Source organism: Labeo rohita, chromosome 2, assembly GCF_022985175.1.
Source record: "Labeo rohita strain BAU-BD-2019 chromosome 2, IGBB_LRoh.1.0, whole genome shotgun sequence".
Lineage (NCBI taxonomy): Eukaryota > Metazoa > Chordata > Actinopteri > Cypriniformes > Cyprinidae > Labeo > Labeo rohita.
In genome coordinates this window covers 29,854,650-29,880,679 of record NC_066870.1, presented here as the reverse complement: position 1 = coordinate 29,880,679, position 26,030 = coordinate 29,854,650, and the positions used below count along the sequence as shown (strand labels likewise).

The 26,030-nt window shown below is 36.2% G+C and overlaps 3 protein-coding genes across 8 annotated transcripts in view; 2 read left to right on the top strand and 1 right to left on the bottom strand.

Moving 5' to 3' along the window:
- The window catches only part of gbp2 (guanylate binding protein 2), a 44,211-nt gene that overhangs the window by 8,965 nt on the left and 9,216 nt on the right, over positions 1–26,030 (bottom strand). For 3 of the 6 annotated variants that reach the window (XM_051124269.1, XM_051124301.1, XM_051124277.1), the window contains 2 exons: positions 25,756–25,949; positions 24,512–25,107 (listed from right to left, as the gene is read on the bottom strand). The exons of 1 other annotated variant lie outside the window; for it this stretch is intronic. In XM_051124269.1, coding sequence (XP_050980226.1) covers positions 24,886–25,107; positions 25,756–25,949 — 416 coding nt within the window. In that variant the 3' untranslated portion in view covers positions 24,512–24,885. Of the gene's footprint in view, positions 1–580; positions 1,223–1,705; positions 1,900–2,988; positions 3,092–3,269; positions 3,483–3,772; positions 4,051–4,253; positions 4,497–5,528; positions 5,723–5,826; positions 5,937–6,147; positions 6,276–6,715; positions 6,911–6,997; positions 7,146–24,511; positions 25,108–25,755; positions 25,950–26,030 lie in introns of those variants that run through there. 2 more of the 6 variants (XM_051124293.1, XM_051124325.1) reach the window with 2 other exon arrangements.
- LOC127174094 (guanylate-binding protein 2-like) lies at positions 7,167–15,103 on the top strand. The gene is made up of 11 exons (XM_051124337.1): positions 7,167–7,269; positions 9,418–9,628; positions 9,746–9,873; positions 9,946–10,055; positions 10,142–10,350; positions 10,643–10,885; positions 10,975–11,123; positions 11,434–11,565; positions 12,422–12,634; positions 12,730–12,832; positions 13,617–15,103. Exons 2-11 carry the CDS (start codon positions 9,439–9,441, stop codon positions 14,003–14,005), a joined length of 1,866 nt encoding a protein of 621 aa, XP_050980294.1. The 5' UTR covers positions 7,167–7,269; positions 9,418–9,438; the 3' UTR covers positions 14,006–15,103.
- Positions 16,415–24,116, top strand: gbp1 (guanylate binding protein 1). Its single transcript, XM_051124350.1, has 11 exons — positions 16,415–16,646; positions 18,507–18,724; positions 18,813–18,940; positions 19,021–19,130; positions 19,222–19,421; positions 19,910–20,152; positions 20,241–20,389; positions 20,570–20,701; positions 21,346–21,558; positions 23,115–23,217; positions 23,415–24,116. The coding sequence occupies exons 2-11, from the start codon at positions 18,535–18,537 to the stop codon at positions 23,807–23,809; spliced, it is 1,863 nt and encodes a 620-aa protein (XP_050980307.1). The 5' UTR covers positions 16,415–16,646; positions 18,507–18,534; the 3' UTR covers positions 23,810–24,116.

Sequence of the window (26,030 nt, the reverse complement as noted above, 5' to 3'; positions counted from 1 at the left end):
GTCTGGGACGTCCACTCCTGGAAGGAGAGGTGTCTGTTTTAAATGTCTTCCACTTGTGAATAAACTTCAAATTGTTTGGAAATGGCCGTATTACTCTTCTCAGATTGATGGTAGCAACAATTGCTTCTCTGAGATGATTGCTGATGTCTTACCTCCTTGGCAATGTGTTAACGCACACCTGAAGGCTCCAGACCAGCAAACTGCCAAAGCTTATGCTTTTATAGAGGTGCTCAGACTTGCTGATGATCAGTTAATCAAAGGTATTTAATTATCAGTGCTTGACTGTGATTTACCCTCTTAATTCCAATGTTAACAGTAAGGGTGTCCTAACTTTGTCACACATAGCTTTTCTTTTTTGGCTTTATTTTTGTTCAGTGAATAATAACACAGTGCAATTTGTCATGTGTTGATGTTCCTCTGAGGTTTTATTTTCAAAATAAGACCAGCTAAGCACCTTTTTTTTTAATGGTATCCTGATACAGAAAACCATGGAATTCAATAGGGTGTCCTAACTTTTTCACATGACTGTAAATATCAAGTTTTAGTGTTTTTAAAAAATAAAACACAAAAGTAAATGGTGTAAAATAAGAAATGTTTATGATTCTGGACTTTTTGGGTCACCAATCTGACAAGCAATTTTGCGGTTGATGCTGATAATCAGCAAGTCCTTCGGCCTAGTTGATATATACAGTAGGTCTATCAGTAGTGTTCCCACAGTAAAGAAGTAAAATTAACAATCTGTACATACATTTTTTACAAAGATACAAAGGAAGCATGCACTGATCACTTTGGTAATAGCTTTGTTCATGACAAATGTTGGTTCTTGCTTAAAGGTTAATATACAGTATACTGGGCTTTTAAAGTAATAACTGGCTTCTTGTGAGTAAGCAGTGCCTCTGAATTGACTAATTCAGTAACTTATGCGATGACATTCTGTTGGAGGATAGTAATTCTGTTTCAAGCTGTTATATATGTTTAGGTGTGTGAATATGGCTTGTCTTCAAACAAAATTGGATGCCAAGGATATACCAACACCAATCAGTTTAAGCGGAAAGCCTGGTGCAAGCAAAGTTGTTGCCATGCCGATACGATTCAAAGCCTGGCCCAATTTGGAGGGTTGTGATGATTTCTCTTTCTCCATTTCTGCTTTCAGGCTGTTGATCTCACTCTGCATCCGGGCAGCCTCCCACTGGAAGCCCATCTTTAGAAGAGCTTTACTTTCCTGTAATACACAATGAGCCACTAAATAAATAATGGTCCAAAACAGGATGAGTAATACAGTCTGTGAACAGCAAAAGCAATCTTATTAAGATTAAATACCATGTCTGGGTCATGAATTTTGTATATAAACATTCAAGATATTTTACATTTCTAAATACATTTGTGGTGGGCACACACCCAGTGCTGGGTGTAATACGGACAAACTCAGCAATTAGGTTGTTTTGACCCAGCGGTTGGGTTTAACCCAACCTTCTGGGTATTTTTATTTAACTCAAATATTGTTCAAACATAACTATATTTCTTGTTTAAAATGAATCCGAATAGGCCGGAAATAAACATTTATTAGTAAGTTGTATAAATAATAATTAAATTACTAACAAATGTTCACCTTTTGATTATTGCTGATGCCTCTACTTATTACGTGTCTGATTTTTAATTTACAACCTATTTTGTGTTATATAAATCAATTCGAAACTTTTCTTACTCTCAGTTTTGCTTCCAGGACTCGTTCATTGTCTCTTCTCATTCTGTCCTGCTCTCTCTCCATCTGATAAATGATCTGATTCATATGCTCATCACAGGTTCTCTGCATGTCTTGATACATCTGCTCCTGTAACCGGTTTTGCTCCTTTAGGCTTCTTTTCTGCTGCTTTAGAATCTCTGTCTTCATCTTCTCCGCTGCAAAGGGACAAAGAAAATATGAACTGTGTTCAACTATGAACACCTTCACTATCACTCTTGCTTTGTGCATTGTCATTGTCATCCTTTTACACCCCATTCTACTTAAAATACCTGAACTACATGTACGCATACGTAAGCAAACACTTTACATTGTGCGGTCACTGTCATTCTTTTACACGCCATTCTTCCAAAAATATCAAAGAAAACTACATAGTCAAAATAGCCAAACACATTCATTAGAAAGGTGTGTCCACATACATTTAGTCTTGCAGTTGACTTGTGCATACACACCCAGCAATAAAGATATGCAGTATGAGAGCTTATGAAAGTGTATTGTCTTGTGTATTATATCATTCTGTCCATCAGCCTTAAAGGAGAAGTCCACTTCCAGAACAAAAAATTACAGATAATGTACTCACCCCCTTGTCATCCAAGATGTTCATGTCTTTCTATCTTCAGTTGTAAAGAAATTATGTTTTTTTAGGAAAACATTTCAGCATTTTTCTCCATATAATGGACTGCTATGGTGCCCCGAGTTTGAACTTCCAAAATGCAGTTTAAATGCAGCTTCACTGCAGAAGTACTGACCCAGTCTCTGCAAAGTGAACATAGCGATATAGGACATTTTGAATTTGAGGGAGTACATGAGATGGGTGTTTTTTAACACACCCTAACTGTCATGAACCGGAAAAAACTGAGCTCAGGCAGAGTAAGACAAGATGAGCGTTTGACATTAAAAAGTACATAAATTGTATTATTTTTATGAAAATAACCAATCATTTCACTAGATAAGACCCTTCTTCCTCGGCTGGGATTGTTTACAACCGCATTTGGGATCATTTGAAGCCACATTTAAACTGCATTTTAAAAGTTCAAACTCTGGGCACCATAGAAGTCCACTATATGGAGAAAAATGGTGAAAATTTCCTCAAAAAACATAATTTCTTAACGACTGAAGAAAGAAAGACATGAACATCTTGGATGACAAGGGGGTGAGTACATTATCTGTACATTTTTGTTCTGAAAGTGGATTTTTCCTTTAATTGATAGAATAATAAAAAAATGTGAAGCTGATTTGAACTGTACCCTCTTTCTCCTGTTCCGCTGCACTGAGAGATTCGTCAGCTTGTAGAATCATATTTCCAGTTTCTTCCTTTGTTTTCAAAAACCTGCTCAACACTTCTTCACTCTGTAGACAATATATATATATATATATATATTCAAGTATAATTTAAAATGACTGTTTACACAATTTACAAAAAATAAAAATAAATACATAAATCACTTATTTTTTGTCATTCCAAAACTGTTTGTTTATTTGTGTTTTGTACCATTATATGTGACTGTGATATTAGTGTTTTGTATACCATTATTTGTGAGTGTGTTCTTGCTCTGTACTCCTCTGATAGCTGTCTGAGCATGTCTATGTACTTTTGGGATCCTCCAGGTTTTAGGTATGATCCGTCAGAAATGCCTTTTTCCAGTCTATCAAACACATCACGCAGAACTTCCTCACACTGCATGCTAGATGCTTCATAATTGTGCTGGCACATCTGTTGATATTCCTCATGAATCTTCCCCTAAAAAAAGCGAGAACCAATAAGAGTGTGTAAAAAAAATAAAGTTTGTGCATTTTTATTTTTTAACAGTATGCTCTGCCTTCGCATAGAATAAATCTCTATTTGACCTGTACACATCATGTAGCCTCTATAACAAAAAAAAGTTGCACAGCATCCCAATTCATATACCTTGTTGTATCCAAGACTATAGGCTGCTTTCCTATGACATTGTGTGTATGTCTCCCTGTTGTCTGCCTGTCTCTGTTTTTTCTGTCTATCTTAGTTACTTTGATATGTGTGTCAGCAGGTACCATGAGCTCTTTTTGGTAGATCTGGTCATTGTCACTGAAGGACATGGTGATGAAAACGTCAATGGCGTTTTTCTCTGCGACTGTGTGGATGTTGGACAGCTCTGCTGGGTTAATTGGAAGCTGAACCAATTTGAACAACTCTGTCATGTAGAACTGCAAGGCCTCCGCCACTGCACGGACATTCTGGATCTTAGCCAGAGACACGACTGCGTTCTCCAGACAAGGAACCTTCCCGCTGCGTATCGCCTCTACGTAAACCTCAGCAAGATTACCCAGAGCTGTCAGGAAAAAACAATAGTTGAGCAAGTCATCTATTCTTTCTTTCACATTTCCTAATGATTGCCTAATGCTGCAGTAAGTGAATTTTTAATAAGATAAATAACATTTCTACAAGATTTCTACAGAGTGATAGAAATGATGCATCTCAAAAGAGTTTTATAACAACGTTTTTATGCATTTGTAATGCTGTGACGACACACACCTGTTCCAGTAATTGTACGGCCGCCACTGACAGTTTTTGGCTCTGAATTGTTGTAGATGTAACGGCAGAAGGTATTTGCCTGCTCAAGGAACTTTGAGTCCAGTTCTTCCTCAGTCAGCTCCTCCATTTTCTGCAGGCCTTCTGTATTAGCAGGCCGAGGGAACACAAAGCACTTCCTCACCGCAAAGAAATTACGCAGGCAGCTGCGTGGCAGGTTATACTGCGCAGCCTGAGGTGAGCTACCTAAAATAAAATGATTATGAATCATCAGTGTTATAATATTCTATTTAAAACTATCAGAGCATGATTCTAGCAGTGGCAAGTTCATGGGTTTGATTGACAAGGAATGCATAATAAAAGAATACCTTGAATGCCAAATGTATACATCAAGGTTGCATGGTTGCAAAGATTTTTTCCTTTAAAATCCTATTATATCCTATATACATACTGTATATACCAATTTATACAAAACAGTATTTACAATTTATGTAAATCGACAATCGGAATGTAGATTCACTATTTTTGATTTATGACTAAATTGATTACAGTTTAGTGTAATATTTAATTTACAATTTAATGGATGTAAAGAAATTGCAAACTGAGGTTTTAAATAATTTAAATCAAGTTAGCAGGTTTAACCAGATCTACCGCCCCAGGTGCCATAAATATATTTGTAAAGGAATGGCAGCAGTTTATCTGCATTCCTTGCATCGTTATCTCAGAGTATCCCAGATAGAAAGGTGACATCAATGTTTACTTTTTATCCAAAATAATTTTGATTGGAATTGCAATGTTAAGAGTATGTTGGAGCAACATTGATGACCACAAAATCATGTGCATGTGCATGTACTTTTTGTACAATTGTAATTGTTGCTTCCTAATTAGAGAGAAAACACAGGTCATCCAGCTAACACAATGGTGCATCTCTATTATTTCTCTGTTCCTTTGTTTTACTGGCATGTGTTTTTGTGTTTGACACTATTAAAAAAACATGTTACTCTTTGATCATACGGAAATAGATTTTTATTTTATCTTGTGTTACCAGTTTTCTTTTTAGTGCTGTAAGCAGCCTAGTAAAACGACACTACGATTTATTCTGGACTGAAGATGGAATGAAAATGCTACAAATTTGGCAGGATAGATGGTGGAAACAATTTGTGTCTTTGAACATTATTTCTACATTAAAATTTTAATTATGTCATTCTCATTCGAATGTCCCTGCACTCTGAAAGTAAATATGTACTGTATGTGTCTGACATCAATTCTGTTTTTCACCTTGTTTTAATTCCAATGAACCCTCCAGGTACTCGTCTGATGTTATTGGTTTATCTTCCTTTTCCAGTTTCAGAGAGAAATCACGAACAGCCCAGACAAACGATGGAAAAAAACGAATGAAATCTGCTGACTCGTCCTCATGTTGACCCACTTCTGCCTTCACACGAATGTTCTCTGTCAGCTCTGTGACGTAGCTACATTCAGCGCTGTTCAGGAAGAGATACTCTGCTGCTATGAGATAGTGTTATCAGTGTATTACAGTGGATGTGCACTGTTGTTTATTGTGTAAGAAGGATACTGCAGCTTTTCCAGTGCCATGTTGTCAATGACTCCTAAGCTGTTGTACACTAGAGTACTGCTGAGAAGAACTGCCAGACAGAAGATCCATGTGTCATGTTTCTCATCTCCCTGAAATATTAAAAGACGACAATAAGCAGCCGTGTATTTACCTTTACTAGCAACAGAATACGACCATGTATACACCATGTATATTACAATGGTACATTGATTAACTCGTGAATATTGAAAGCACAGATCAAATGTGGGTAGATTATTTTGCTATGGAGGTAACATTACTATGAAAACATCATTATGAATGTTGTGTGCTCTTTCTCCTCACCTTCTTTACGTCACCAAGTCCCTCTGTGTCCAGAAGTACCAGAGTGTGTCCTTTTTTATTTGGGTGAGGGACACACCACATCCAGATGCCTTTGGTCTTTGATTCAATAGTGCAGCCAAGGGCAAAGCCTAAGACAATCACAGTAATCAAAAACAAATAATGCGCAAAATGATGAAAAAAAATATTTTAAATATCTAGTTGCCATGTCCTCATCATATTAAACAAGTACACACACACACGTTTGTTTTTGTAAATTGTGGGAACTTTCCATACACTTTTATATATTTTTATACTGACCAAACGATATTGTCTATCCCCTAACCCAAGCCTAAACCTAAACCTAGCCCTCACAGAAAACATGTTTGCATCGTTACACTTTCAGATAAACATCATTTACTATTTTTAGCAGGCTGGTCCCCACAATGTCAAAAATTTCAGGTTTTACTATCCTTGTGGGGACACAATGTAGCAAAAACAAGTACACACACACACACACTAACTCGTTTGCTCTGTTATGTCGTAGTTACTGCACATGAGGAAGACTTTAAGCTTTTTCTTTAAGCAGCACCTGTCTGTTGTCCTGCCAGGCGGTTCATAAGGTAAGATTTCCCCGTACGGTAGAGTCCCACCACAGACACCACCACCACCGGCTCACTGATCCCATCCAGAATGTCTTTTGCCTCTTTTCTCACACGCAGCTTCCCATTTTCATCGTTTTCAATGAGACACACCGGAGCGGACATGAGCCCGCCACACGCCATGACTGAAAAACATAACGCAGAAAGTTACATAACAAAATAAACAAATTCATATTTTTGACTAACAAAGCCTAAATATGACTGTTTATTACCTCACTGAAAAGCAGTTGAATGGCTGAATTTGATGTTGCTGTCACAAAAAGATTGTAATAAACTTTCTGGAGGTTCTTCTTGTCTAACCAGTTACCTGTTGTTCTCTAAATGGTACAAATACGGATATACGTTATCTGCAACTGATGCTGCTACGAAAATGCAAGTATGCTTGTTATTGGATGGTTCTGGATCAGGTGACTCAGAACCATCAGTTTAACGCCGAGTCAAACAAACTCACCTTAGAACTACACGGGAGTGAGAGACAACTTTGGTAAGATCTTTTACTACAGTAAAACGTATATTTTAGGGCTGGCAAACGTAAGCGACTTTAGGTTCTATGTGGCTTAAAATCAATATAACTTTTCTGAATACATTTTTAATATGCTACTGTTGCTGTAGGAGTGACGGTAAATTTGACATCTTTCTCTCTTTTGACTACCGTGATCCATCTCTGTGTGTTTACGCTTTTTGAAAATTGTAAAATCGTGGTAATAGTGGATTTTTCTGTTGCTGAGGTAAATTGAAAAGCAAAAAAAATAAAAAATAAAATAATAATAATATTTGCTATATCTTTCATGTACCACTATAAGCTCAGCCCCGCAAAAGGGTTCTTTTTTACTTTTGCATTCCAAACCCGGAAACCTCATCCATTGTCTCCGGGTGGGAGAGGCCTGTAAATGTCAAGCATTGTGCTTTGTGCTGGTGAGAAGTGATTTGCGATCGCTTATCATTGTGGCTGACAGGATAGTACCGGTATCATTGAGACATTGCACTTGTCACATGCGTTTTCTCTGATCTGATTTGCTAAAACTGTTCAATTTACATATTTACATAAATCCGATCATCACTTCCTTAGCTATACAAATTCTTTACGTCATCGAAAATAACATATTTCATGATCAAAAACTGTTGAGCTGCAGGATGCCACGCTGAACTCTTGTCTGATTTCTTTGGAACATTCTGCGCAAAATGTAAATAAAGTTTTAACAGAGCTTACACAGTTTGTTATATATATATATATATATATATATATATATATATATATATTAGGATATTAGGATATAGACCATTTCGCTAGATGTAAACAACAGTGGTCCAGAAGCACTTCCCATTTTTTTGTTTTTTATTTTTTATTTTATTTCACATATACAAATACATCTTAAAGGTGCTAATGTAACATTTTCATCCAGTCAAATGTTATGTTGGTTGTATGTTTTTGTGATGTTTGTGTAAAGTTAAAAAAAAAGAAACAGGAAGTGTATCGGGACCAGTATGTTTACATCTGACGAAATGGTCCATTAGTTCCTATGTAAAAGAAGACAATAGATTTGCACTTACCTCACAATTTTGTCAGTTACCCAGATGTGCGCCCATATTGGCGATACTCAGATGTAAACAACAGCATGGATTGTACGGATAATGTACTACTGAATACATTGTTCTGCTAATTTATGCTGTCTAAACCACAGAAAAAAACTTGTGGAAGCAGCTAATTCATACCCAGATAGGACATGAACGTCTGCAACATGTCTGTTACAGATTTCTTGATCTGGAAAGCATCTGCTGTGTATAAACATCTGACAGACATCTTTCAGATGTCAGTTTTATGTACATTCTAAATAATAAACATCTTTAAGACATCTAATAGACGTCTATTTGACATCTGATAGAAAACATCCAATAGACATACTGCAGATGAGCAAACACTCTAAAAAATACGTCTTGCAGATGCAAATGCAGACGTCAAATAGACGTCTCCATGGTGTACGTGTGCTATCAGGTTACAGAGAAGGAATTAGGAAGCAGGAAAGGGCACAATATTTTGACGAACTAAAAATTAATATCCTAGACAGCACATGTAAATCTGCAAGATGTCTGTTAAAGATCACATGATCTTGAAAGCATCTGCGTCTGGCAGACGTCTTTTAGATGTCAGTTTTACATGCATTCTAAATCATAAACATCTTAAAGACATCTAATAGACGTCTGTTTGACATCTGATAGGAAATGTCCTATAGACGTATTGCTGATAAGCAAACACTCTAAAAAATACGTCTTGCAAATGTAAATGCAGACATCAAATAGATGTCCCCAAGATGTATGTTGATACATACAGGATAGTTGGTAAATATATATTAACTGGAAATTATAAAAAACAAAACGCGAATGTGGTCAAGATTCTTGCCCTGGAAATCCTGGTTCAGTTTGGCCAACCACAAACGCCTTTTGACCATGAAAAATGAATGCTTATGCTGGGTAACAAGTAGCCTGTCGTTTGATTCTGAAATTAAATGAACAGTTTCACAAGTATCACAACTCAAATGAAAATTCTGTCATAATTTACTTCCTTGTGTTGTTTCAAACCTGTTAGAAATGCGTTCATCTTCTGAACACAAATATTTTGTCCTTGAACATACAGAATGAGCTAAAGAGAGCCAGCATGTCTAAAACCAGACTAATGCCTTCACCCGTATGCTTGGTGGAGAATGTGAACGGATCACTCAATGTCAATAAGGATGCCCTTGAGTTCCTGAGTGGGATCAATGAGCCGGTGGTGGTGGTGTCTGTGGTGGGACTCTATCGTACAGGGAAGTCTTACCTTATGAACCGCCTGGCAGGACAACAGACAGGTGAGGTGTTTTTTAGAAGGATTCTTTGCTATTTAAAATATTCAGTTGCATAAAAAAGGGCGGTTATACAGTTGCATAACAATGGGCGGTTATACAAATATAATTTTCATGTCTCAGGCTTTGCTCTTGGCAATACTATTGAGTCGAAGACCAAAGGCATCTGGATGTGGTGTGTCCCTCACCCCAATAAAGATGGACACACTCTGGTGCTGCTGGACACGGAGGGACTTGGTGACGTGGACAAAGTGAGGACAAGGATAAACTTGTAGGCTTATTAATCTTCTAAATATGTATTAATTTGTGGATGTGTGTTTTAGGGAGACTCTAAGAATGACAGCTGGATCTTCTGTCTGGCTGTTCTGCTCAGCAGCACATTGGTGTACAACAGCCGCGGTACCATCGATAACAATGCATTGGAGAATCTACAGTATCCTTTTTTTCTGCCACATGTAATCAATCCTCTTTCATTTATAAAAAACTTGCAAGAGGTTTTTATTTCTCAATGTGCTGCAGCTACGTTACTGAGCTCAGTGAGCAGATTAAGATCAGATCACCATTATCTGCACCAAAAGGAGCGGCTGAAGAAGTAGAGGATTGTCAGTTTGTGCGATTTTTCCCATCATTCATCTGGGTTGTGAGAGATTTCACATTGAAGTTGGTAACTGATGGAAAGAAAGTGACAGAAGATGAGTACCTTGAGTTTGCCCTCGATCTGAAGAAAGGTATTTAAAAAAACACTTACTTGTCAACCCACAGGATCCTGTTGTTTCTGAGCAGAATTTGGCTTGACTTTAAACAGATCATTCAAAAAAACAAATCGAAAGAAAAAACATTGGATAAAATCATGTTAGCCATGTGTGACAGATAGGTCTGACTACTGATTTAAGTTCAATTCGTTCAGCTAATATGTAATATTACAAAGGTAAACAAACCGTGACTGAAGAATGAAAGTAGATGTTGACTCTTCTTTAGTGCATTTTGGTAAGAATGTTTTTTCTCCTAAAATTCATTTAGGTGTGAATAAGAAAATCAGCGACTACAACCTCCCTCGTCAATGCATCCGAAACTATTTCCCATCCCGGAACTGTTTTGTATTCCCATCTCCAGCCTCATCTGAAAACATGATACACTTAGAAAACTTAAAAGAACATGAACTTGTGCCAGATTTTCTGGAGGTCACGGGTCGTTTCTGTGACCACATCTTTCACAAGAGTTCTGTGAAAACGCTGAAAGGAGGACACAGTGTTACTGGCAAATGTGAGTGTTTTGCTAATTTAACAGTTATTGGTACATATCCAAAAGCCTATTAAACAGGTACATTTATCTGTGTTTGTGCTTTTTGTCAGTGCTTGGGCATCTGGTGCAGATTTATGTAGATACAATCAGCAGTGGTGAAGTGCCCTGTCTGGACAATGCAGTTGCTACTCTTGCATTTTTAGAGAATGAGGCAGCTGTTCAAAAAGCTTTAAAAGTATATCAGAGTGGGACAGAAGAGGTAAGACACAGAATATCCTATATTCAGTACTGTCACACATGTGACACATCTGAAGCTCATACCTTTCTAAGTTGTTTTCATTTATACAAATACACTTCTGAGGTATAACTAATCAAATCTCAGGCTTCTTTTTATCAGAGACAACATTTTATGTTACATATCATGAGCAATATTTTAAAACTTACATAGTTTATGATAGTATTCATAAAGGTTTTTAAAAATATGTTTTGTCAAATAAAGGTGCTTAACCTGGTGAACAGTTGTTGCAGCCATTCAGTGACAAAGTACATGCACACATACTGTTTTACAGGTGAAAAACAAATTCCCAGTAAGTGTAATTGACATTACCTCAGAGCACCAGAAGTTCAGCAATCTGGCCATCTCTGAGTTCATGAAACACTCCTTTAAAGATGAAAAAGGAGAATACTTAATAAAACTGATGGTGAGTTTCAAAAAGAGCAATTACTAACAAACTCATATTAGCATGCAGACATTTGATTATGTCATTATTAATAATTTAATTTTAATTTATTTTCATTTTGTTTAACGTTTTAATTACACTGTAAAAAAAAATCTGTAAAATGTACGGTAAAAAACCGGCAGCTGTGGTTACCAGAGTTTTACTGTAAAAGTTACGGTAGCAACGTTTAACATTTTATGGTTTTCACTTAAATTTACAGGTAAATACTGTAATTTCATTAACTGATATAATGTTAATTTACCAACCTATTGAAGTACTGAAATCTGTTTTGTACCTTTGTAATACACTGATAACCACCAAAAGCAGGTGGTAATGAGAAAGTTGCATGATGAACCAAAGCTCATCGCAAACAGCTTTTAAATATTAACATATATAGAAGATGCACAGTGTCATTCGCACAAACACTAAACACCATCATGGTAACACACATGAAACTGAAATAATGCAATAAACATTAATTTAACAACATTAGATGTAACATACAACCCTATTGTACAAAACTAAGTGAAAACTAAGAAGAAAGAGTTATTTCAACAAAAAAAAAAACATCAAATAAAAAAAATGTAACACAGGGAATTCTGGGAATGTCAAATTATGGTTATTCACTGTAAATTTTACAGTATTTTACTGTTAACCATTTAACATGTTTTTACTGTAGCATTTTTACAGTTTTTTACTGTTAAATTCACGGGCATTTTTTACAGTGTACCATACTTTGAATAATATAAAACATGGTGTGCAGTACTTTCAGGCTTTCAGGCATATGTGTATTTGTGCATGTTTGGGATTGTATTTTCATGTGTTTATATGTTTATAGGAAGCTGTAGGTAAATGCTATGTAGACCTACTGCAAGAAAATGAGATGGCATCAGAAAGAAAGTGCAGAGATCTGCTGAAGGATCTGTTCTCTGACATGAAAAAACGTCTGCAAGATGGAGAGTACAGTCAGTCTGGAGGATATGAAGTCTACTGCAGAGACAGAGACGCCATTGTTGAACAGTACCGCAGAGAACCCAATAAAGGTGTATCGGTGAGGACACTTTTAGTGTGTTTTTGAGACTGTTCCTTAAATGGGTAAGAGTGGGCCTATAAATATAGCTTAATAATATAGATGTTTACGTCCAGGCTGAGGCCATGCTGAATGAGTTTCTGAAAGACCAGGGACCTGAAGCCAAAAGCATCCTCTACATTGATACAAAACTCACTGAAAATGACAAAAAGATTCAAGGTAATGTTTTATGATCCTAATGGATATTTCTCAGTTCTTTTGGCTGTTTAATCCTGGAAAATTTGGACCTAAAAAAATCGAACCTGTTCTGCCTTCCAAAGAGTTTGATATTGCCTCATGTCCGAGACAAATCCATTGCTTTCAATAAGAAACCTTTGAATTCAGTAGTGAAAGACAAAACTTAAAACTAACTTAGGTGTAGAAGTGAAAAAGTACATGAAGCTTGGTATGGAATACTTTTATATTTATTTTTATATTAATACTTTTATTAAAAAGGCTATACGTTGGGTTATGTGCTCATGAATATATGTAAAAACATAAATATATTAAAGAAATAGAATTTATTCTAATTTTTCATATAGGTCCAGGTAAATAATTGCAAATAATAAAGTGTGTAATCAATACAATATATAATACATCTTTTTTTAGAATGTCAGTCTATTGACTTTTGGCCACCTTGGTTAACTTCTTGTCTTGCCTGTGTTTTCTATTCAGTCTTTGTCTACGCACATACCAAGTTTCGGTTTGGCTTTGCTTTACCTGTTCCTGTGTTGGCTATATTCCTTTTGTTTTTAAAAAGTTATTGCTGTGATAAAATAATAATATATTAACTTTAACTTGCTCACCAAGGTTCTCAACTGTTTCTTTTAAATACTGAGTTATATGAGAAACATATGAGTTATATGAGTGTGCTGCGCTACTGAATGTCATAGCATGGTGCTGCAGATAACCACAGAATCTCATCTCTTTGTCTTTTCTCTCTATGTCTCAATTAAACGGTCAGAGGAGAAAGAGAAGACGGCTTTGCTGGAACAGAGATGTAAAGAAGAAGAGGAGAAACGAATTGAGAGAGAGCTAATGTTGCAGGAAGAGAGAAAACAGCATGCAGACAGGATGCAGCAGATGCAGGAGAAGTTTAAATCAGAGATGGAACAGCAGCAGCAGGAGATGGACAGAGCTCTGGAGAGCAAAATGATGGAGTTGGGGGGACTGCTAAATAAAGGCTTTAAAGAGAAAGCTAATCTTCTTGAGGAAGAGATAAACAATCTAAAAAGAGAAAAGGAAGAAAAAGGTTCTGGTGGTTTAAAGGATTTGATGATGGTACTTCTTAGCAATATGGAAAAACTCCTTCCTCTAATCCTTGAGTTCAGAAGGAAGAACAGCAAACCATAGGCACTTCAAGTCAGGCATTTTTAACATTGTTGCATTTATAAAAGGAGTATAACCAACCGACATTTATCAGTATAAGCTTTGGATGATTTGTTGATGGTTTATGAGTCGTGTCCAAATTTGTGTTTGTGTAGGAGAGAAAGGTACTGTGGCTTTTCCAGTGCTACATTTAATCCATATCTAAAAGTGCATGTGTAAATGCAGGGTTACTGATGTAAAGTAAATATTATTTGGCTGACAATGTAATCCCAAGAAGTCAGCCCTAATGATTTAATCCACTGCATTCAGCAGATATTTTAGGCCACTGAAATGATGGGTATCTTCAGCTGCATGATTTCAAAATAAAGTATATATATAGTGTATCAGTAATGCAAGAGGACAATAGAGTGTTTTCACGATGTGTCATCAGCTGGCCATATTGGCGGCACTGAACATAAACAATGCCACTGAACTAAGTGAAACTTGCATATTTTGCTGATTTTTGCTGCTGAGTCAGTTATTGTTATGTATTGTCTGTACTAATCGGGCGGACCGGGAAACACATTTGGAATACTATAGACTGCCAAAAGTTGCCAAAAGAGTGCAATAAACTCTCTGAGGAGCAAAAGATGTGTGGTTGGTCAAACTGAACCAGGATTTCCAGTGCAAGAATCTTGACAACATCAAGTTTAAAATTGTCTTTGACACACCTTTTGACCTTTAATTTTTATTTTTTTAATGATTCTGAACATTTTACATCATTTTAAACTATAGCTCTACCAAATATCATAATTTTGACTTTGTCCCCAGGCCTGTGTCTGCCATTTTGATGATAAATACGACACTTAATATTAGCTAATATTAGCACTTAATATTTTTTCCCACATTGTTTGGTATATCAGAAATAGTTTTCTCTAGTGTATGTATGTGTGTGTGTGTGTGTGTGTGTGTGTGTGTACTTGTTTTTGCTACACTGTGGGGAACAAATGTCCCCACAAGGATAGTAAAACCTGAAATTTTTGACATTGTGGGACCGGCCTGTGGTCCCCACAATGTTAAAAAATGATTAAAAATAGTAAATGATATTTATCTGAGAGTGTAACGATGCAAACATGTTTTCTGTGAGGGCTAGGTTTAGGGTTAGGGTTGGGTGAGGGGATAGACAATGTCATTTGGTCAGTATAAAATCTATAGAAGTCTGTGGAAAGTCCCCACAATTCACAAAAACAAACGTGTGTGTGTGTGTTTGTGTATGTATGTATTTTTTTCAAAGTATTAAATTCATCTAAAAATAATAAAGGTTTTTAGCTTGTCCCTCAAAATATTGTCCACCCTGTTATATTTGACTACTGGCCCTTTAAATGAGGACATGAGGAAAAAGGACATTACATAATTTCCAACAGCTGATATCATTTCTTTAGAGTGAAAACAACTGGGGAAGGTAAGAGAGACCCTCTGATTTTATTTTATTCTTTCTTCCCAGTTTGATGTGGTCAACTTTAACATGTCCACCCTGTTAAGGGGAATATGAAAAAAGTAAATAGAAATTCTTATTTGTAAAGCAATTTAAAAAACATTCAATTCTTTATTTGACAGACCTTCTGTGTTAGCATTTTTTGCTCAGATATAGTGCAACGTTGATTTTAGGTCAAAATATCCACTCTGTTAGTGTCCACCCTGTTAAGTCAGAAAACCCAACAGGGTGGACACAGTGAATAGATCTCTAAATTTATATACCTAAGATTGACCAAAATTGAAGTTATTACTTTTGTGTGTTATGATGTCCAAAAGGCACTGGGAATACTGGGACCCATTTCCCTTAACAGGGTGGACATGGAAAAATGGTGATACTTGGTGGTTTAAAATGCTGTAAAATGTTTGGAATTGTTTTAAATTCACTTTTTAAATTTAGAGTTACGTAAGTGAACTTTATTTTATCTATTAATTTCTTTGTCAAGAATTTAGAAACAAATGTAGAATGCCCATTCAAGACTTTAAAATGTGCAAACATACATTTCGTTTACAATTGGACTTTTTAATTACATACGTACGCATTATATTTTCATTTAATGAATATTTAACGCTTATTTTTACTTTGAATTACACACTCTAACTATGTGAGTTTCTGAAGGACTTTGGTTAATTTTAAAACAATGCACAGGAAACAGGAATACAGTCAAATCTCGGGAGGTTTGTTGTGTCATTTTGTTGTGTTTCTAAAAACAACAACAACAACAACAAAAAAACTTAAATATGCTCAAAGTTCAAAAGGTGTTATTCATGTCAAAGACAACTTTAACATTTATGTTGTTGAAAATTCTTGTCAGTGTCCCATCGGCTGAATGCTAAGAACATATTTTGCTATTGTGTTTTCCACCGTACATGGTGAGGAAGCGAGGCGTGTTCTCTCATTGGCTGCTGAGACTAAAGTGAAACTAAAAGTGAAAAAAACACAGGTTCGGCTCGGATAGGTCAATGCATTAGCGGTTTCCCAGAAATCGACTGTTTAACGTCAAGTCAGTTATAGAAACGATATGGGCGGATACTGAGGGACAGCAACGTCGTTGTGGTAAATAAAGACCCGTTCAGTGCAGTGAGTATCGCGGAGGGAGAGCCTCGTGGCCAACTCTACATTACAGTCAAGACACTTTTTAAATAGGGCTACGTAAGTGAACTTTATTTTATCTATTAATTTCTTTGTCATTTATTCAGAAACAAATGTAGAATGCCCATTCAAGACTTTCAATTATGCAATGTACATTGTGTACAATCGGTTTTTTATACGCATTATATATACATTATATATTTTCATTTAATCAATATTTAACGCTTATTTTTAACTTTGAATTACACACTCTTATTATGTGAGTTTCTGAAATACTTTGGTTACCTGAAATCAATGCACTCGGTAAAACCTAACAGGAAAACATTCAGATCTCTGGAGGTTTGTTGTGTCATTCTGTTTTGTGTTTCTAAATCGCACAATGCGAAGGTGAAGTCAGACCTGTGTCCGCTCCCATAACCCAGGGCTGCCAGCTGAGTTCAGCTGAGAGTCAGAATTCCCACGGAGGGTGGAGCTGTGATTTGTTTGGGGTTGTTTTGTTAAATAACTGTCCGAGTTTTGCCTGACAGGTAGACATGCCTGGGCCTAGTTAAGGTCATAATGACTGGTACTGTGTTTTTATCATGTTATGTAAAAAAAAAAAAAACACTTGCAATGCTACCACATGAAGAATATCAATATACAGTGAGCAAATTGCATTACAAGTCAACTGCATTACAAACATTAAAAAAAAAATAAATAAATAAATAAATCAATAAAATATATATATATATATATATATATTTTTTTTTTTATTTATTTATTTTTTTTAATGAATCTATTACATTACATGCTTACACTATGTCAATCATTGCAATTTCGAAAGTGAAATATCCCATTTGTGACCCTGGGCCGCAAAACCAGTCATAAGGGTTCTAAATTTCAATACATCATCTGGAAAGCTGAATAAATAAGCTTTCCATTGTTGTATGGTTTATTAGGATATTTGAAAATCTGGAACCTGAGGGTGCAAAAAATCAAAATATTGAGAAAATCGCCTTTAAAGTTGTTATTTTTTTACGATAGGAATATTTACAAAATATCTTCATGATGATCTTTACTTAATATCCCAGTGATTTTTGACATAAAAGAAAAAGCGACCATTTTGACCCATACAATGTTTCTTTTTTTTTTTTTTGCTACAAATATACTCATGCTACTTATGGCTGGTTTTGTGGTCCAGGGTAACATTTATGAGTGGTGAGGTATTTAGATGTCACTCCTGAAACTTCACTGTGTGTACAGCGTATGTGGCTGTTGGTTCAGCTGAAAAAAATAAACTTTTATTCAAATTCTAAATGGATTATATGTAACCTAAAGATAACTAAAAAGCTATCACTCACTTCAGTTCATTGCAATCTCACAAAGTTCTGTTATAATCACTGAAGCTCTCTATTGCACAATGAAGTCTCTTATTTAAATTGTCTGTAAACTTGTTATATTGAGAGGATTCGCGAGCATGGAGTCTTAAAAAAAATCTGGTGTTTTGAACTGACTCTCAGAGGGTGTTCAAGAAATCAACAGATTACGCTGCAAAAACATGTTGTAAGTAAAAACTTTTGATGCTCTCCAGAGCGCAAACACAGTTACACACTGGAGAGGTTGCCAAACCTGTATTATAGCAGTTTTAACTAAGCTGGTCTTGCTTTTGTTTGAGGGTGCATGAGAACAGTGGCAATTGCGTGAGTCTCACACTGAATGCTTGAGTTGTCAGCGCTGAATAACCTCACCCATAAAAATACTGACAATTTCATACTATTTTTATCAAGGTTAATAATAGATTTTTAATGGCTAGCAGGATCCAAATGGAACAAAATACTTGAGAGCTAGTGAAGAATTAATTGAGTTTTTTTTACAGTATAGTACAGTATTTTCTTTACAGTATTCTGTTCACAGTAACCTTTTTTTTTTTTTTTTTTTTAGCAAGCAGGAAGAGCTAGAGAGAGCCAGCATGTCTAACGCCAGACTGATGCCTTCGCCCATATGTTTAGTGGAGAATGTGAATGGATCACTTAGCATCCGTAAAGATGCCATTGAGTTCCTGAGTAGGATCAATGAGCCAGTAGTGGTGGTGTCTGTGGTGGGACTCTACCGTACAGGAAAGTCCTATCTTATGAATCGCCTGGCAGGTCAACAGTCAGGTGAGAGAACCCTCCAGACATGCCAAATTAAAGTGTGCATATAAGCTACATCATGCTGATTCTAATAATAAAAATGTGATTGTCTCAGGCTTTGCTCTTGGCAATACTATTGAGTCGAAGACCAAAGGCATCTGGATGTGGTGTGTCCCTCACCCCTATAAAGAAGGACACACTCTAGTGCTGCTGGACACAGAGGGCCTGGGTGATGTTGACAAGGTAAGGACAAGGATAAAGCTGTGGATTCATTAATCTTATAATTTGTGGATCATTTGATCTGGAGACATTGTGTGTTTCAGGGAGACTCTAAGAATGACAGCTGGATCTTCTGTCTGGCTGTTCTGCTCAGCAGCACATTGGTGTACAACAGCCGCGGCACCATCGATAACAATGCAGTGGAGAATCTGCAGTATCCTTCACTCTGCCACATAACCCATTTCCTGTTTCACATATAGAAACATACACTTTACAAGGTGCTGCTATTTCTTAATGTGCTGCAGTTATGTCGCTGAGCTCGCTGACAATATCAAGATCAGATCGACAGAAACCGCAGACGAGGAGGAAGATGAGAATTCTAAGTTTGTGCAGTTTTTCCCATCATTCATTTGGGTCGTGAGAGATTTCACCTTGGAATTGGAAATTGATGGAAAAAAAGTGACTGAGGACAAGTACCTTGAATTTGCCCTCCAGCTGAAGAAAGGTATTTAAGAAAGACATAAACTTAGCATTTAAAATATGTGACCCTGGACCACAAAACCAGTCATACGGGTCAATTTATTGAAACTGAGATGTATACATCACCTGAAAGCTGAAAAAATAAGCTTTCCATTGATGTATGGAAACAACTATTTAAAAAAATCAGGAATCTGAGGGTGCAAAAAAATCAAAATGTTGAGAAAATCGCCTTTAAAGTTGTCCAAACGAAGTTCTTAACAGTGCGTTTATTTATGGAAGGAAATTTACAAAATATCTTCATGAAACATGATCTTCATATCCCAATGATTTTTGGCATAAAAAAATCTATAATTTTGACCCATACAATGTATTTTTGGCTATTGCTACAAAATACACTTGTGCTGCTTAAGACTGGTTTTGTGGTCCAGAGTCACATATATGTAAATAAACAGTGACTGAATGGACTTAGTCCATTATTTAATGTGTTATTATCTCCTAAAAAACCTAATTTAGGTGTGAGCCAGAAAATCAACAACTACAACCTGCCTCGGCAGTGCATTCGAAACTATTTCCCATCCCGGAACTGTTTCGTATTCCCATCTCCAGCATCGCCTGAAAATATGAAACGTTTAGAAAGCTTGCAAGAACGGGACCTTGTACCTGATTTTCTGGAGGTCACAAGTCGTTTCTGTAACCACATCTTTTACAATAGTGTTGTGAAAACCGTGAAGGGAGGACACAGAGTTACTGGAAAATGTGAGTGTTTTTACCAATTTAACAGACACATTGGGACAATTTAGTTATCCTTTATAATTAACAAGTAAATCTGTTTATGTGTTGTCAGTACTTGGGCATTTGGCTGAGATTTATGTAGACACAATCAGCAGTGGTAAAGTGCCCTGTCTGGACAATGCAGTTATTGCTCTTGCAAAACTAGAGAACCAGACTGCTGTTCAAGAAGCTCTGAAAGTATATCAGAGTGGCATGGAAAAGGTAAGATAGTGCTGTTACTCTTCAAACTGTATTTTACTTATCTAAGGTTGCCTGTCTTTAGTGTTAAATTGAATATTATGGAAGAAACTTGAGATTTTTTTATTAATATGATAATGTTAAAACATAACTTAGGCAGGCAATTTAACCTTTTCATATGATAAACAATGCTGTTCTTTGCAGGTAAAGAGCAAGTTCCCGGTAGGTGTGGATGATATTTCCTCAGAGCACCAGAGGTTCAGCAGTCTGGCCACCTCTCAGTTTATGAAACGCTCCTTTAAAGATGAAAAAGGCGAATACGTGAAAAAACTGAGTGTGAGTTACAAACACTTATGCACTCATAATGCAGTTGTTGTTTGAATGTCTTATTCATTATTTGTTATGCATTATTTTAAATGATTGTGATGACCAAAAAATTAAAATTCTGTCATGAATTACTCACCCTCATGTTGTTCCGAACTCGTAAGACCTTCGTTCATTTTCGGAACACAAATTAAGATATTTTTGATCAAATCCGAGAGCTTTTGACCTTGAAAACATAAGTGTTCTTGTAGCTTCATAAAATTATGGTTGAACTACTGATGTCACATGGACTATTTTAACAATGTCCTTGCTACCTTTCTGAGTCTTGAATGTGTCAGCTGCATTGCTGTCTATGCAGGGTCAAAAAGCTTATTTTTAAATTTCATCAAAAATAGCTTAGTTTTTGTTCCAAATATGAACAAAGCCTTATGGGTTTGGAAAAAACATGAGGGTGAGTAATTAATGAATTTGGTGCACTATCCCTTTAAATATTGCTCTTATGTGTGGAAGGAAAAAATAGTCTATTTATTTTATGAAAGCCTGAGAAGTGCACAGATCATTTATTCCTTAGGCTAACTCAGTTATGGTAGTATTTTTTACTTTTTCCATTGTTTATGTGTGATGTACTATATGTATGTGTGTTTATGTATGTTTAGGAAGACATAGATATGTACTATGTAGGCCTGCTGCAAGAGAATGAGATGGCATCAGACAGAAAGTGCAAAGATCTGCTGAAGAATCTGTACTCTGATATGAATAAACAACTGCAGGAGGGAAAGTACAGTCAGTGTGGAGGATATGAACTCTACTGCAAAGACAGAGATGCTATCGTTGAACAGTATCGCAGAGAACCCAATAAAGGTGTTTTGGTGAGGACACTTAAAGTGTTTTTATGAGATTGTTCTTTGATGCAGTGAGTGTGCCCGTACAGTGAAGATGCTCTAATATACAGTTGTGGCCAAAATAATTAATGATATTGTTTTCACAAGCAGTCTGACAACAGCCAGTGCTCCACACAGAGATCTGATCTCATCATCATCCAGTCTGTCTGGAATGACATGTAGAAACAGAACAAATTGAGACAGACCAAATCCAGAAAAAACTGTGGCAATGTCTCCAAGATGCTTCATGAAACCTACCTGTAAAGCTACCTGAAAAACTATGTGCAAGTACAACTAGGGCAAAAGCTGCTTTGAAGGAGAAGTCCACTTCCAAAACAAAGATTCACATATACTGTACTCACCCCCTTGTCTTCCAAGATGTTCATGTCGTAAAGAAATTGTTTTTTGAGGAAAACATTTCTTCGTTCATTTTTTTATTTTATATAATGGACTGATATGGTGCCCCGAGTTTGAACTTCGAAAATGCAGTTTAAATGCGGCTTCAAACGATCCCAAATGTGGTTGTAAACGATCCCAGCCTAGGAAGAAGGGTCTTATCTAGGGTAACGATCGGTTATTTTCATTAAAAAAATACAATTTAAATACTTTTTAATCTTGTTCTCCCTGAACTCTGTGTATTCTGCCTCAAGACAGTTAGGGTATGTCGAGGTAGCGTATGTCAAAGAAGATCAAACACCCTTAACAAAAAAGGTAAAACAGTTGAAGGAGAACATGAGATGGGAGTTTTTCGACATACCTTAATGAACCGGAAAAAAACAGTCCAGGCAGAGTAAGACAAGATGAGCATTTGACATTAAAAAGTATATAAATTGCATTATTTTTATGAAAATAACCAATCGTTTTGCTAGATAAGACCCTTCTTTCTCGACTGCACTTGGGATCGTTTGAAGCTGCATTTAAACTGCATTTTGGAAGTTCAAAATCTGGGCACCATACCAGTCCATTATATGAAGAAAAATGCTGAAATGTTTTCCTCAAAAAACATAATTTCTTTACGACTGAAGAAAGAAAGACATGAACATCTTGGATGACAAGGGGGTGAGTACATTATATGTGAATCTTTGTTTTAGAAGTGGACTTCTCCTTTAAATGCAAAGGATGGTCACACAAAATGTTGATTTAAAGAAAATCTATTTATGACATTTTTGACACAAGTGCCTTAAACTTTTAACAGTATTGTAGCTTTGCAGGTAGGTTTCTTGAAGCATCTTGGAGACGTTGCCACAGTTCTTCACTGTCTCAGTTTGTTCTGTTTCTTCATGTCATTCCAGACAGACTGGATGATGATGAGATCGCAACTCTGTGTGGAGCACTGGCTGTTGTCAGACTCCTTGTGCAAACAAAAATCTCACTGGATTATTACAATTAATGGCAAAATTAATGTTTGGAAAGGTAAACTGATATTCCCTACAGACACACTACAGCAAAAGATAGAAATAACTGACTTAAAACCATTTTTTAGCTGGTGAAAATACTAGTGTTCTAATAATTTTGGCCACCACTGTATAAATGTTTATGTGCAGGCTGAGGCTGTGCTGAATGAGTTCCTGAATGAGCGAGGACCTGAAGCAAAAAGCATCCTCTACACGGACACAAAACTCACTGAAAATGACAGAAAGATTCAAGGTAAATCTTTACCAACCTAATGAATATTTCTAATTCATTACACTGTTTCATTCTGGAGTGTTTGTTATTAAATTAACCCCAAAACCCAAATTGTTACTTGAGAGTATCTTCAAAGCATCTTGGAATTCAGGTTCTGGAGGTTTGGTAATAGTGTCATATTTCTAATAATTTTTCTCGTTTTCTTTCTTGATTTACAGAGGAAAAGGAAAGGAGGGGTCTGCTGGAACAGAAGTGTAAAGAGGAAGAGGAGAAACGCATTGAGAGTGAACGAATGTTGCAGGCAGAGAAAGAGCGACAGGAGGACCGAATAAGGCAGATGGAGGAGAAGTTCAACCAGGAGCTGGAGCAGCAGAAGCAGGAGATGGATAGAGCCATAGCGAGCAAAGTAAAGGAGCAGGAGGAGATGCTAAAGAAAGGCTTTAGCGAGAAGGCTGAACTCCTAAATGAAGAGATAACGAATCTAAAAAAAGAAAAGGAAAATTCTGGTGGTTTTATGAAGGAATATGTGATGCCTCTTCTTGGAGCTGTGACAGAAATGCTTCCAGCTGTTCTTAATTATAGAGTGCTGATGAAAGGACTCAAAAAAGTATAATTACCCCTTTCATGCAAATCTCTGTTACATTATTCATATAGCTTACAAGTCACAAAGTAGATTTTTATTTAGTAGGACTGTGTTTTGTTTGTTAATGAGTAGTGTCCTAAGTTACATACTTAATGTACTGTATACTGTGTAGTCAAAGAATGGACTGTGTTGCTGATGATGGGAAAGTTTTTAGCAAGTAGTAAGACATACATGTATACAATTATGTTATTGTTTAGTAGATTTCACATTCTGTCACACTGGTTTTGTTTGGATGTAAGCATTGCATTCTTTTAACAATTAAATTCATTTGATAAAATGTGATTTAACTTTACTATGAACAGGAACAAAAAAATGGCCACATGTACATCACAAATCTTGTTATTCTTACATAGTGGTATAAATTTATAGACCATAGGTGTTCTCTGGAATGTCAATGCAACTTGCTATGCAAGAACTTAAATGGTTGTCCAGTTTATCAAGTGCTGCTTTGTAGTTGCAGACTTAATGATGCTGGCAGTTTTGCACAGAACTTTGTTTAGGTTTTACTTTAGCATTTTATTAAACATAGGATTCAAATACAGATCAAAATATAAATCTAATATAAGATTAACATCTTAAAAAAAATGTAGAGCCATGGTAACAGTGTTCAAGCTTCCTCAGTGGTTTATTATTAGCTTAGGTGTACTAAATGCCAAGGATACACAATTAGCCCACATCAAAAGAAACATTTATTATATTTCACAGAAAACTGGAGTCACCACATTTAGCCCATAGGGATGTCAACATAAACAGCACAGAGATTCTTCCATCTGATTACAATCAAAAACAAACAAGTCAAAACACTCAAATTCAGTTTGAGAACATTTGGTCCGTTAGCTAAACCTTTAAACGAAAAGAAAGTATCACACTATTGTTCAATGTCAAATGTAAAACATTAGGATTCACAGATTTTGTGAATCATTTTAACACTACATTAAAGAAGGCAGTCACTCTAGTAATAGCATTGATCATAGTTCATAACAAATGTTGGTGCTTGCTTGTCAGTTAATATGGCACCTGCAAGACCAGCATCTGTAAATATATATTCAAAACAGTTTTGAAAGTAAAGACACACCAAAACCAATTGCTTTAGGAACAAAACCTGGCAAAAGCAAAGACGCAGCAGTGCCGACACAATCCAAAACCTTGCTTGTTGTTGAGCGTTGGGATGTTTCCTGTTTATTCATATCTCCTTTCAGACTGTCAATTTCTCTCTGCATCCGGGCAGCCTCCTGCTGGAAGCCCTGCTCTAGAAGAGCTTCCTTTTCCTGCAATACAAACAGCAACTGAATTAAGAATAGCTATTCCATAAACAGCATGAGAGTTTGAACCTTCTGTAATAGTTGCACATGTGTCCCTCAGTGTGAAAAGATTGATCTCAAAATTATACAGTCATTGTTGGAAAGGGTTCAAATACACAAAAATGCTGAAAAACCAACAAATTTGTGGGACCTGAAGGATTTTTCTGAAGAACAGCGGCAAGTTAACTGTTCAGGACAAACAAAGGATCATTCAGGCAAGAACACAGTGTTAAGAATCAAGTATATGTGAACTTCTGAACAGGGTAATTTTTATAAATTCAACTATTATTTTTTCTTGTGGAATATATAAAAGCATATTTTTTGTGAAATATCTTATTCAGGTCAGTACTAAATAAAAAACAACATGCATTTTGTATGATCCATCTTATTTTGGTCAGATAATTAACATTTTGATTCTGCAAGATGTATGTAAACTTTTGACTTCCAAAAACGTTACGATGAATATTCCTCTAACCTCAAGCATTACGCTTCTGGAATTAATTCAAACAAGCCAAACATGTACAGACTCCATCTGTATTACCAGCTCCATGTATTCCATTAAGCACAGCACTGATCATGTGACACTTTTTTTTTTGCTTAAGCATCCTGTTTTACCTTTAGTTTTGCGTCCAGGACTCGTTCATTGTCTCTCCTGGTTCTTTCCTGCTCTCTTTCCATCTGACTAATGATCTGATTCACATGCTCATCATGAGATCTCTGCATGTCTTTAAACGCCTGCTCCTGTAACCGGTTCTGTTCCTCTAGACCCTTTTGCCGCTGCTTCAGAATCTCGTTCTTCAGTCTTTGCACTGTATAAAGAACAAAAGTTTAGACAAAATACAAAACAGGTATTTAGTAATGAAACACTGAGTTACTGCTACTAAATAGTA

Coding starts and splice junctions, on each gene's coding strand:
- LOC127174094 (XM_051124337.1), top strand. CDS start 9,439: ATGTCTAAAACCAGACTAATGCCTTCACCCGTATGCTTGGTGGAGAAT. Junction 10,056..10,141: donor AATGCATTGGAGAATCTACA/GTATCCTTTTTT, acceptor AATGTGCTGCAG/CTACGTTACTGAGCTCAGTG. Junction 12,635..12,729: donor AACCCAATAAAGGTGTATCG/GTGAGGACACTT, acceptor GTTTACGTCCAG/GCTGAGGCCATGCTGAATGA.
- gbp1 (XM_051124350.1), top strand. CDS start 18,535: ATGTCTAACGCCAGACTGATGCCTTCGCCCATATGTTTAGTGGAGAAT. Junction 18,941..19,020: donor GCCTGGGTGATGTTGACAAG/GTAAGGACAAGG, acceptor TGTGTGTTTCAG/GGAGACTCTAAGAATGACAG. Junction 20,702..21,345: donor AATACGTGAAAAAACTGAGT/GTGAGTTACAAA, acceptor ATGTATGTTTAG/GAAGACATAGATATGTACTA.